This window comes from Anomaloglossus baeobatrachus, chromosome 5 (genome assembly GCF_048569485.1).
Source record: "Anomaloglossus baeobatrachus isolate aAnoBae1 chromosome 5, aAnoBae1.hap1, whole genome shotgun sequence".
Taxonomy (NCBI): Eukaryota; Metazoa; Chordata; class Amphibia; order Anura; family Aromobatidae; genus Anomaloglossus; species Anomaloglossus baeobatrachus.
This window is the reverse complement of record NC_134357.1, coordinates 505,331,747-505,344,712: the sequence shown is the minus strand read 5'-3', so window position 1 is coordinate 505,344,712 and position 12,966 is coordinate 505,331,747. Positions and strand designations below refer to the sequence as shown.

The following is a 12,966-nucleotide window of genomic DNA, read 5'->3' as shown; positions in this document are numbered from 1 at the left end:
CTCCAGGGAGACCCGATATGCTGAACGCCGGATCGGGGGATGATCCCCAGTGTCCACGTGATGGACAGCCAAGTCAGTCCTTCCGGGCTGGTTGGTAAACAACCCCCGGAAGGGGTGTAGGGTGGCCCACAGCTGGGACCGTTGGTCCTCCAAGAGCTGGTGGCCAACCTCCACATCCTCAATGGATCCGCCTGCCCTAACCTGGGCTAGCATATCCAAGAGGGTTTCCGCTTCTCCCTCCTCGGGCAGGTTGCACACGGGGAGCGCACATGCCTCCCGCTCATGATGTGCCTTCATCATGTTCACATGGAAGGGCTTCCGCCTTCCACGGGCAGGGTCCAGGGTGACCAGGTACGTCACAGGGTTGAGCTGCTGGTACACGAGGTATGGGCCTTCCCAGGCTGCCTGAAGCTTGTCCTGTGGTACGGGGACCAGTACCCACACCTTTTGACCCACTTGGTAGGTCCTCTCACAAGCGTTCTGGTCGTACCAACGCTTCTGATCGGCCTGGGCTTGAGCCATATTGTCATGTACCAGTTGCGTCAAGGCCTGCATTTTGTCCCGGAAGCGCATGACATACTCGATAACCGACACTCCAGGGGTGGCCAAATCCCCTTCCCAAGCCTCTTTCACCAGAGCCAGGGGGCCCCGCACACGTCGCCCGTACAGGAGCTCAAACGGTGAGAATCCTGTTGAGGCCTGTGGAACCTCCCGGTAAGCAAATAACAGGTGTGGGAGATACCGCTCCCAGTCACGCCCATGGGAGTCGACCAACATCTTAAGCATCTGCTTTAAGGTGCCATTGAACCGCTCGCACAGGCCATTAGTCTGTGGATGGTACGGGCTGGCCACCAGATGTCGCACCTGGACTTGCTTACAGAGGGCCTCCATCAGCTGGGACATGAATTGGGTCCCCCGGTCAGTGAGCATTTCCTGGGGAAAACCCACTCGGGAGAAAATCTCCAGCAATGCGGTGGCCACCTTGTCAGCCCGAATGGACGACAAGGCCACTGCTTCTGGGTACCGGGTGGCATAGTCCACTACCGTCAGTATGAAGCGTTTCCCGGAGCTGCTGGGGATGGCCAGCGGGCCGACCAGATCCACAGCCACCCTCCTGAAAGGCTCATCGATGATGGGCAGAGATACCAGTGGGGCTTTGGGGCGTGGCCCCGCCTTCCCCACTCTCTGACAGGTTTCACACGAACGGCAGTAGGCAGCCACATCGGCCCCCATTTTTGGCCAGTAGAAATGCTGGTTTAACCTGGCCTTGGTCTTAGCGATCCCTAGGTGTCCGGCCATCGGAATCTCATGTGCGATCCGCAACAACTCCGTCCGGAACGGATAGGGTACCACCAACTGTCGGTCCCTGGGCCACGCCTCCGGTGAACCCTGCTGGACCGTGGCCCGGTACAGCCGTCCTTGGTCCCAGACCACTCGCTCCGGGTCCGAGTCCGAGGGAGGCTGTGCCGCCTGCTCCTTAAGAGCTTTCAGGCTGTCGTCAGCTTCTAACGCTGCCTGAAACCCCTGACTAGATGTGGCCAGAATCGACGAGACTGTCACATCTTCGGTCAGTACCCCGGGACCTGTGTCCTGGCCTCCACCTGACTCGGCTGCCACTTGGTCAGAAGGGGAAGAGCTATCGGACCTCCGGGAGGCCCCTTGGCTTCCAGCACTCCCACTGCGGGTGACAGCGGCCACAGCCGCTGCGACCGTGGGTCGTGCCTGCTCCTCCTCCGTTCCTGACCAAGTCGCCGGTTCAGGCAGACCGACCTGGCTTCCTGACACCCCGGTTGTGGGGGAACCATGCACCGAGATCTTACCTGGGAGCACTTCCGCTCCTGGACCGGCCCCAATCTCACCTGCCTGTTCCCCTCCTGCAGCAACAGAACCCCGCTGTGAAATCTCTGGGGACCCCACATTTGCTGTGGTAGCCCCCACCCCACACACTGGTCCTCCACCTGCAGCACCCTGCTCTCTGCTTATCCCTGCAGAGGGCAACAGATCCCAGCTCACAGGCTGATTACTTGTAGAGGCATTGTCACACCTTTCTATGACCCCCTCCCCTGTCACAGCTGCAGCTGTGTGTGTGTCTATGGTGTCTATGCAAGCAGAAATATCAGAGTTCACTCCCTCCTCCCTTACATCATTCATAGATAACACATTAACATTGTCCGGAGGCATGTCAGTACTGGCTGAAGGTTCAGCCCTTGGTTGGGGCCCAAACTGGGAGGTTATCTGCCCCAAATCTGTCCCAAGTAGCACGTTTGCGGGGATCCGATCAGTTACCCCCACCTCCCTCACCCCTCGCCCTGCGCCCCAGTCCATATAAATGTCAGCAACAGGCAGCGCCGGGTCAATGCCTCCAATCCCGGAGACAGCGAGGGTTTTTCCAGGGATCAAGTCTTGGGGGGACACCATCTCAGGCCGCACCAGAGTCACCTCCGAGGCGCTGTCTCGCAGTCCTATGGTCACAGACCGGCCGACGGTGACAGGTTGGAAGCTGTCCAGGGACCTACCACCACCCCCACCCACACAATACACCTTGGGCGGCCCTTGGGACGGGGACGGAGCCGGGGCCTTGGGACGCTGAGGGCACATGGCCTTGAAGTGTCCAGGTAGGTTGCACTGGTGGCACCGTCTTGGTTCTGCCACGGGCCTGGAGAGGGGAGTTGAGGGGGACACCCCCTGCAGTCTAGGGGCAGGTGGGGCAGTCGCAGAATTCATCTTACCCCCTCTCCAGGTGCTGCTGGTGGCTGCTCTCCTGGCTTCAGGAGCCCGATTGTTGGTGTAGTCATCGGCCAGGGCAGCTGTAGCCGTGGACCCCTTTGGCTTCTGGTCTCGGATGAACTGGCGGAGATCCTCAGGGCAGTTCCACAAGAGTTGCTCCGTGATGAACAAGTCCAGGATCTCCGGTCCGGTGGAAAGTTGCAGGCCTTGGGTCCAGTGGTCGGCAGCTCGGGCAAGTGCCCGCCTGTGGTCAGCCCAGGAGTCCTTTGGTCCCTTCTGTAGGCTCCGGAACTTCTTGCGGTAGGACTCTGGGGTGAGGTTGTACTGTTGGATCAGGGCCCGCTTGATGGTGTCGTAGCCCTGATCTGCCTCAGCAGGCAAGTCCCCAAGGATATCCAGGGCCTTACCCCTTAAACGGGGGGTCAGGTATTTGGCCCACTGCTCCTTGTCCAGATGGTGCTGCAAGCAAGTCCGTTCAAAAGCAGTCAAGAAAGAGTCCAAGTCTCCATCCTTCTCCAGCACTGGGAAGTCCTCAACACGGACCTTTGGAAGTTTGGTGTCTTGAAGGTCACGTGTGGCTGATGAGGGCCGGAGCTGAGCTAGCTGCAGCTGGTGGTCACGGTCTGCCTGTTGCCGTCGCTCCACAGCCTCACGCTCTGCCTGGCGCTCTTCACGCGCTGCCTGCCGCTCTGCCCTGCGCTCTGCCAGGAGTTCCTTGTAGCCCTCCTGGTCTCCAGCCTGGAGAAGGGCCATAGCCATTTGAAGAAGGCTATCCGAGCCTCCCAGGCTCGGTGGAATGGCACGTGGTGATCTGCGGCCCGCTGCGGAGCCTGGTGATTCACTGTCCATTGCAGAGCGGAGGGCTGGCATCTGGCTCGTTGAGGACCCTTGGGCGAGCTCCTCCTCATTTTGTCCAGCAGTGCCAGGTTGTGCGATGTCCTCTGCAGAGCTGTTCTCTGGCGTCGGGCTCTTGGAGGGCTCGTGGACAACCTCCTCATCGTCTCTGGCCTGAGCATCGGCCATTCCTTTGGCTTTGCTCCTGGTGCTCTCAGCCATTCTTGCAGACTTTGGTCACTGACACAGAACTGACACCTGATGCCTCCACACACCTTACAGTATCTGCACTCTGACACTCTAGTGTTGAGCTAGTCTGAAGACCCCAGCAGCCACAGCTGCTGCAGGCAGTCTTTAGTGTCTGGGAGTATGGGTCTCACACTCACACACACTATTATCTCGATCCCACCGCTATGCCACCAATATGTCACGAACCACCGGGAGGGGGTCACTCAGAAATCCCCCGCGCTGGCTACCAGTACGTCACAATCGGGGGGTAACAAGTGGGGGTCACCCCTCCTTTATACCTCCCGACCGACAGACAGAGCACGTGATGCGCTCTCTAGCGCCCCTCTTATAGTCAGGCCAATTATGGAATTGCCCGACGATAAGCAAGGAGGCCGCTATACTACTTATGCCGATTGTTGAAGGGTCCCCAGTGAGAGTAGGGTATATATTCCCCCGACCTCCGCGGGCGGAATATATAAAACCTCCCCGGATCTCACTGGCCTCCCCACAATAATCCTTGGCACAACTCGCTGCCACCAACCGCTTCACGGTAACTATTAGCCGAACACACAGACGTGGGATTCAAGATCGAGATAACAGAACAGCCCAAGATTAATTATATAATTTAATCAGCCTAAAGCACACTAGAAACTACAATATATACAATAGGGAATCTACAGAATATACATATGTCAGAGTACAGTTACAGATAAAGCATGGTTTACAAACAGGTATGCAATTCAATCAGTTACCTTGTGCGTCTGGCCACAGGGGGGCGCTGTAGACCAGGTTTCCAGGAACTCCCACAGATGTTTCCTGCACGTGACCCCCAGCGAAAGAACACTGGAAAATGGCCGAAGTAGGGTTATCAACCTGGGCAAATCCAGGTCCCCTCCTACCTTCGTGACCTCAGAGGGAGCACTGCTCCACCCCTGGCTGGAGTTATGGACAAAATCCACAACATGGAATATGGCCATAACTTGGCCTGGGAGCGTCGTAGGCGGACGCCAATGCTCTCATTGTGACAGTTATGAATTTAGCTACAGAATGAGAGGTTTCATGACTTGTCTACTAGTTCCACATTGGCTGATATCACGCCTGGGGTATTTCCCAAGCTCCCGCTCCCATAAAAAAGGTGTGCCAGCATCGTCCGCATGCGAAAACACCATTTTTATGGTTGCCGTATTTATCGGAAATATGGCTTGCGAGATATGAACCATTTTTTACTGGAGTCGTTCTGTCTGGCTAGTTCCAGAGCCTTATAATGAGATACAACTCTTGTTACAGGGTGACGGCAGGGAGTCATCCTGTGTCCTTTGTTCCCACATCACCTAATTTCCATATCACAGGAGATGGCCATGGGATGGGTTGCTAAACAAGTTGTGTGAAGGAAAGGGGGGGTGACACCAGGAGAGGGCTTCCTGACATAACTTGAATATCATGATTTATCGTCATATCTCCGGATTTACCTCACAGCCTCCCTCATGGATGCAGGGAGGGATCCCTTCTCCTCAGCATCTCTGAACACATCCAAGAGTCTTGACAGCAGCAGATGGGTATATAATTTGTAGAATTCACCCGGGAGTCCGTCCGCACCTGGGGCCTTTTCATTTTGGATTTGACCGAGCGCCTCCTCCAGCTCCTCCAGGTCTATATCTCTATTCAGGGATTCTCTCTCACTATCTGACAGACTGGGGAGAGTGATCTCCTCCACAAAGTCCCGCAGTTCCTCATCCCCATAATGCAATTTAGAGGAGTATAATTGGGTAATACTGTTGCATGACCTCCACAATCCTCCCGCTGTCCCTCACCTCCTCTCCAGTGTCAAGTTTCAATTTGGTGATATAGGTCAATCCCTCCTGTGCCCTAGCAATTGTAGCCAAGAGATGTCCCACACTCTCCCCCTCCGTAAAGTACCGCTGCTTAAGGAAAAAGCGTTTGTTAGTGGCCAAGGAAGTCATATGGTCTCTCAGAGCTCTCTGTGCCCTCTCTAAGTCCCGCTTGGCATCATCTGTAGGGTTAGATATAAGATGTCGTTCTGCATCACCTAAAGTGTCCGTCAGATACTTAGTGCGCTCCCTTGTTTTCGCCTTTCGGGTGCAAATTTCCCTAATATATGTCCCACGAACATACGCCTTCATTGTGTCCCACACTATATGTTTAGATGCAGTACCGTCATTTGTCACAAAATATTCCCGTATAGTGTCAGTCAGAGTGCCCCCTATCAGTTGTATCCAAAAAGGGTTGAGCCGCCACGGTATCACCGCCAGCCGGTCTGGGTCCCCAAGCCTTAGACAGACCTGTAGTGGGGAGTGGTCAGACACCCCCCTGGCCAGGTACGTGACTGAAGCTACACAAGGCAGCAGCTGAGCATTTCCAATGGCCAGGTCAAACCGGGACAGTGAATGATGAGAACTAGAATAGCATGAGTACTGCCGGACCTGCGGGTTTCTAATACGCCAAATATCTACATATCCCACCTCCTCCATCAGTCTGGCAAGGGATGTAGCTGCCGCCCCCACTGAGATATTCCCTGTGTGTAACTTATCCCAATACGGGTGCAAGTAATTATTATAGTCTCCTACTAATAGGGTGGGGACCTCAGGGAGGGAAGCAACAAAATAGAGAATACGTTTCAATGGTTCCCCTGTGTATGGCGGCGGAATATAAATTGCAACTAGAACACAGCGCACATTATGAAGGACACAGTAAAGACATACAAATCCACCCTCCTGATCCACAGAAGATTTAAGACACTCAAACGGCACTGTCCTGTGTACTAGGACACTCACCCCCCTGGAATGTGTGGTATATACAGAGTGGTACTCATGGGCTATCCATTTTTTGTGGAGCAAGTGGAGCCGCTCCTTCACCAAGTGCGTTTCTGATAAAAAATATTATGTCTGGCTTAAGCTGCTGTAGAAACAGAAAAACTGCACATCTTTTAGTGGCTTCACCCAATCCTCGCACATTCCAGGCCACTATATTAACCTCCTTCGCCATAAGGGTAAGTGCACATATGCAACAGCAGGGGGCAGCAAGCGGGGACCTCCGGACCCATCTGCAGCAGTTCCCACAGATGAGCATAGACCAAACAGGTGCATAAAACGAAAAGGTCAAACATAAAAACATACACAGTAAACCAGGACATTCCTCTCAAACAGAGGGAAGTGGGGCTAAACATAACCCTAAGAGCACATAACGGTTTAAATTCCTGAACAGTCATCAACTGCATAGTAACCTATCTGGGTGGCTCCTGCCAACCGTCCATAAGTGTTCCAGCCGGGAAACATAGCAAGTTCACCTCAGTAAGTCCAACAGCAAAGAATCCGCAATAATCCTCAGCGGTGATTTCTGCGCAGTCCTTTTTCATTGGTATCGAGCCATGCGGCTGCATCCTTTGGAGTGTCAAAAAACTTTGTCCCACCATCCGCCACCACTCGCAGCCTGGTAGGGTATAACATTGAGTAAGAGATCTGCAGCTGCCTCAGGCGTTTTTTGACATCAATAAATTGCGCTCTCCTCTGCTGGATTTCAGTGGAAAAATCCGGGTACAGTGAGACCTTATGGCCGTCAATAGCCAGATCCTTAATCTCCCGGGCTCTGCGGAGCGCAGTGTCCCTGTCCCTGAAGTGCAGTAGCTTGAGGAGGATAGGACGAGGGGGTGCCCCTGATGGTGGGGGTCTAGTGGGGACCCTATGTGCCCGCTCAATAGTGAAGAAAGGAGAAAACAGATCCATGCCCAAAGTCTTGGGGAGCCACATTTCAAAAAAAGCTACTGGATTATTGCCTTCTGCCTTTTCTGGGACCCCAACCAGACGGAGATTGCTTCTGCGGGATCTGTTTTCTAGATTGTTCACCTTAGCCCTAAGCAATGAGATATTGTGCATTGCTCTGCCAAGGTCCCGAGTCAGAGGGGGAAGCTTATCCTCTGTGGCACTGACCCGGTCTTCCAGGGCCCCCACCCGTATATTGACCCCCTGCAGCTCGTGCCTGATAGATGAAATGTCCATTTTAATTCCTCCCATCTGTATGTTCAAAGTGGCTAGCATATTGTTGCAAATGTTTACTGCTGCAAGCACATCACTGAGGGTGGGCTCTGCTCTCCCAGGATCTGTGTCTTCATCTGCAGCTCTGAGGTTGTCCCCCTGCTCCACATTACTGGCAGCAGCCAACATACTCACAGCTCCCTGCTGCTCTTCCTCCTCCAACAGTTCTTGTCCCGGGATCTGCAGCTCCTCCACACTGAGGTCAGACTGCTTAACAGCTTCAGGTATCTCAGGCTGATCTCGTGCAAACTTGCTGAGGCGAGCTATTGCATCAGACGCCCTGCCCCCACATGAAGCTCCAGCGTCCATGAGTGTGGCCTGTGTCCCGTGCTTCTTATCAGCCCGAGTTCTGGTCATATCACTCAGGTCTTTGAAGCCCCCTCAGTCTAGGAGAGGTCACCACTCCAGGAAAGCAGTAAAAACAAACTTTAGGCTATGTGCGCACTGGGAAATGGAATTTTCTTGAGAAAATTCCGCATGCTCTCAAAGATTACCGCACCCGCGGTAAAAAACCGCGGGAAACCGCACCCGAAAACCGCATGCGGTTTGCCGCGGTTTTACCGCGGTATTATTCGCGGTTTTGCCGCGTGCGGGTTGGGATGTGCTTTATTGCATTCAATGCAATAAAGCACATTGAAGAAAAAAAAAAAAGTCATTTAATTCTGAGATAGTAGATAGACAGAAGAATAGATAGAGGGATAGATAGATAGACAGACAGAGGGATAGATAGAGGGATAGATAGATAGATGACAGATCGCTGCATTTCCCACGGTCGGCAGTGAGTTCACATTACCGGCCGTGGGAAATGACCGGTAATTACCTCTGCTGTCTGCTGTTTTCATTCAGCGCTGTGTCTGTGACAGTCGCGGCTGGATGTAAGCAGCGCAGGACCTGTGGATTACGCCGGAGCTTTGGTGCGGGAGGGGTTAATAAAATGGTGAACGAGGCTTGTTTGTTTTATTTAAAATAAAGGATTTTTCGGTGTCTGTGTTTTTTTCACTTTACTTACGGGTTGATCATGTCAGCTGTCACATAGACGCTGCCATGATCAAGCCTGGAGTTAATGGCGGTGGTCCCCCACCATCATTAACCCCTTGTATTACCTTGCTGCCACTGCTACACGGTGGCAAGAAGAGCCAAGGACACGCCGGTGCTGCCGCATAATGCATGCGACAGTCCCGGGGCAGCTGCGGCTGATATTCTCGGCTGCCGGAGGGGGAGTGAGGCGGGGGACATTAACCCTGCCCCTCTCCCTCCCCAGCCTGAGAATACCGGGCCGCCGCTGTGTGCTTACCTCGGCTGGAAGGTAAATATACAGCGGAGCCCACGTTCTTTGTTTCCTATATTTCCGTTTGCTTTCTATGTGTGTTCTATGTGTCTGTGTGTGTGATCTATGTGTCTGTGATGTCTGTGTGTGTGTGATCTGTGTGTGTGTTTACTCTCTGCACGGCTTCCTCTTCCTGTAATGACATCACTTCCCTGCAAACCGCAGACAAGCGATGTACATAACGGAGGTAAACCGCGAAATACCGGAGCGAATCACGCAGGAAAACGCAGTGAACCGCACAGAATTTGCTGCCTGCGTTATTCCCTGCGGGATTTCATGATTAACATTGGAGTCAATGGAGTGAAATCCCGCAGCGATGTGCGGAAAAGAAGTGACATGCACTTGTTTTTGCTGCGGGATTCCCGCAGCAAAACATGCAGCTGTCAAATTCCGCCCAGTGCGCACAGGATTTTTTTTCTCCATAGGATTTGCTGGTGATTCACTGCAGAGATGTTATGAACATTTTCTGCAGCGAAACATGCAGCAAATCCGCGGAAAATGCGCGGCAAAATCCGGTAAGTGCGCACATAGCCATAACCCCAGCTGGACAGGATTATACAGGAGTTTTTTGCAGGAGCTCTCTCTGCACAGGTCTTCCTCACATGCTGCTCAGGCCACGCCCCCGTTTTTTTATTTTTTTAATGGTGAAACGTCTCAAGACACACGGACTCCATACGGACTGCACACGTACGTATATCACGCATATGCGGACATTCAACACACACGCACGGCAAGCATACGCCATCACACGGATGTCATACGTACTGGAGAAAAGGACATGAAAAATGGAACACGCACCCAAAAAACGGAACGTGAGACACGTACGTTTTTAATCCTGACGTATGGCAGAGGTCTAAGGAATGGTGACTGCATTCGGACACATTAGTTGAGCTCTAGCGCAGTATTCAGCTGCAGGACATAACTGGGCTCCACATGTTCTCAGAACTAATTCTGACATTTTCCTTAATACGCTGCTTACATTCAGGGGATCCAATATCACTAGATAATTTTCCTTGATCGCACCATTCTCATTATACTCGTCATATCATTACATGTTAGAACCACATGAGGTCGGTAATATTTGAAATACTCGAGCTGTGACAATGACAGTATATGAAGTAATGGAGATTGCTCAATCTTCCCATTCTGAAAACTGATCTCTCCGATTTATGCTGCACTCTGCGGTCATGTGTCTAATAAATGTCAGATGGGAGAGTGAAAGTGTCTCTAATTAGTTGGCCATTCAGTGTATAATACTGGAGGAAATAACAAGACTGAACACAAGACCTTCACAGCCGTCTACACATCATAGGGAGATTTTATGACACCTTCTCTCCATCTACCTGATCATCCTGAGGAACATCGGGATCTTCTTGTTTACAGTCCTGTGGAAGAAGAGGACGGGGACATCTCTCTGGTGCTGTCCTCTCACTGGATAGAACTGGAGGAAACACATACAGGGACTGAATTCATTCTTACATACAGATAATTATAGGCCGTGTGTATTTAGTCCTGTCTATTACCTGGTGATATGAGGGGCTGGGGAACCTCCATCATGGCGTCCTTGTACAGATCTTTGTGTCCTTCTAAATACTCCCACTCCTCCATGGAGAAATAGATGGTGACGTCCTGACACCTTATAGGAACCTGACACATACAATGATACCGTCATCCCCCGATCCCTTCATAGCGTTACTGTATAATGTCCCAGCATTCCCAGCAGTGTCACCTCTCCAGTCAGCAGCTCAATCATCTTGTAGGTGAGTTCTAGGATCTTCTGGTCGTTGATGTCCTCATGTATCGGGGGGTGAGGTGGAGGCCCTGTGATTGGGTTCAGGGGTCTTCCCCATCCCTCAGACACAGGGTCCTGACAGCGCTCACTAGAGGTCTTCTTCACTACTGTGTAATCCTGGATATGGAGAGACACATTAATAAATCTCACTACAGACATTTCCAGAGTCCTCACCTCTCCAGTTCTGTCCATCTGTTATTCCCATAGATAAGAATGATGTAATGTGACGTCATCAGAATCTCTCACCTCTCCAGTAAGCCGGAAGAGGATCTCTAGGGTGAGGTGTAATATCCTCTCCGCCATCTTGTCCCTGTCCCTATCCATCCTTGATGGGTCAATCAAGAGAATTCTCTTATATAGAAGATCTGAGAGGATCCGATATTGTAGGGACCTGAATGGGGAGAAGATGACGATGTAACATCAGAAAGATCCCATGTAAGAAATCTCCGGAGCTGTTACCGGCTTCACATGATCACTACATCCAGTCCTGGCCCCGGTATAACACACAATCCAACTATAGTTACAGACAGAGATTTATCACAGGATATCTCTAATCTAAAATCTAAAATATCTGTGAATTATGAAATATTTCATAAACACAAGAAATAAAGTTATAGAGTTCAGGAACAACCACAGAGATTGGGACAGCAGAACCAGGGCTGTCAGTAACAGATAATGAACATTACTGTAATATATTCTAACAGTGACAACATGGAGTAGGCGACGGCCATAATAGAGACTATACAGTAACAGAGCAGCGTCAGGAGGGAAGTGACCAGGGGCACAACGATCGCGGTCACAGGGGTTGGGACTGCGGCCCAGGGGTGGAGGGTGCCCGCTGACCCCAGTACCTGCTTCAGCTGGATATGTGACTGAGTGCACACATCCAGCTAAAATGAATTGCAGCACAGAGACCTGTCGAGTCCCTGCACTGCAAACTACAGGGTCACAGGAGGCAGCAGCCGGCGCTGAGACTAGCACGTGTGCCCACTACTTAAAGTAATGCATATTCATTGCGCTCCACGTCCATAATCCCACCCACTTCTTTCCACTGAAGCCCATGCTGAGAGGAGGGTGGGATTATGGGCGGAGACAGCAGTGAATATTCATTCTTATTAATAGCAGCACAGTGATCACCCAGCTGACGGCTTCCTGCAGCTGACGGGCGATCATATGCTGCTATTAAAGAGAACAAATTCAATGCTCTCCAACCCACCAGGAAATCGGTAGATCCCTGCTGGGCCACTGACTCTGATTCTCTCTCTTCATGTCCTGTAGTTGATGATATAACATGCCTCACTGCTGTCCTGTGATGGTGACATGCAGTCTACTGTCAGAGATCCAACTTTCTTATTTCTTTGTGTATACAGTGTGTACAAAAATGCTCACATATACAGTATATAGAAATATAGTGCATATGTCTGTATTTGTGTGAATAAGTGACTGTGTACATGACATTTTTAGTGATAAAATTCAGACATTAAAAAGAATAATTAATACTAAAAGAGCCAAAAACCTCTTAATGTCAAAAAGTTGTGAACCATTAAAAAAACAACTACCATTTTAATATGCAAAATGAATAAATCTATAATGTTATTTATAGCACAAATATAATCTACATAAGAAAAAAGAAACGGGTGGGGTTAGAAAGATACAAGCATGGGATGGGAAAGTTAGGTGCTGAGGAAAAGAGGCTCTTTTTCTCAGCACCCAGCTTTCCCATGCTCTGATATCAAGGGCAAGCTGAGTGTTTAGGGAAAGATGCATAGCAGAGCATGGGACAGCTGGGTGCTGAAGGAAAGATATATAGGAGAGCATGAAAATTCTGGGTGCTGAGGACAAGATGGATATCAGAACATAAGAAAACTGGGTGCTGAGGGAAAGAGGGATATCAGAGCATGAGAAAGCTGGGTGCTGAGGACAAGATGGATACCAGAACATAGGATAGCTGGGTGGTGATAGAAAGAGAAATTATCAAAGCATGAGAAAGTTGGGTACTGAGGCAAAGA

The 12,966-nt window shown here is 51.2% G+C and overlaps 1 protein-coding gene across 1 annotated transcript in view; it reads right to left on the bottom strand.

Moving 5' to 3' along the window:
- LOC142311929 (uncharacterized) overlaps positions 1-11,067 on the bottom strand; it is a 43,855-nt gene extending 32,788 nt beyond the window's left edge. The window contains exons 1-3 of the mRNA XM_075350797.1: positions 10,895-11,067; positions 10,689-10,812; positions 10,509-10,606 (exon numbers count right to left, since the gene is read on the bottom strand). Coding sequence (XP_075206912.1) covers positions 10,509-10,606; positions 10,689-10,812; positions 10,895-10,918 — 246 coding nt within the window. The 5' untranslated portion in view covers positions 10,919-11,067. The remainder of the gene's footprint in view (positions 1-10,508; positions 10,607-10,688; positions 10,813-10,894) is intronic.
- Between the last annotated feature and the right edge of the window lie 1,899 nt (positions 11,068-12,966).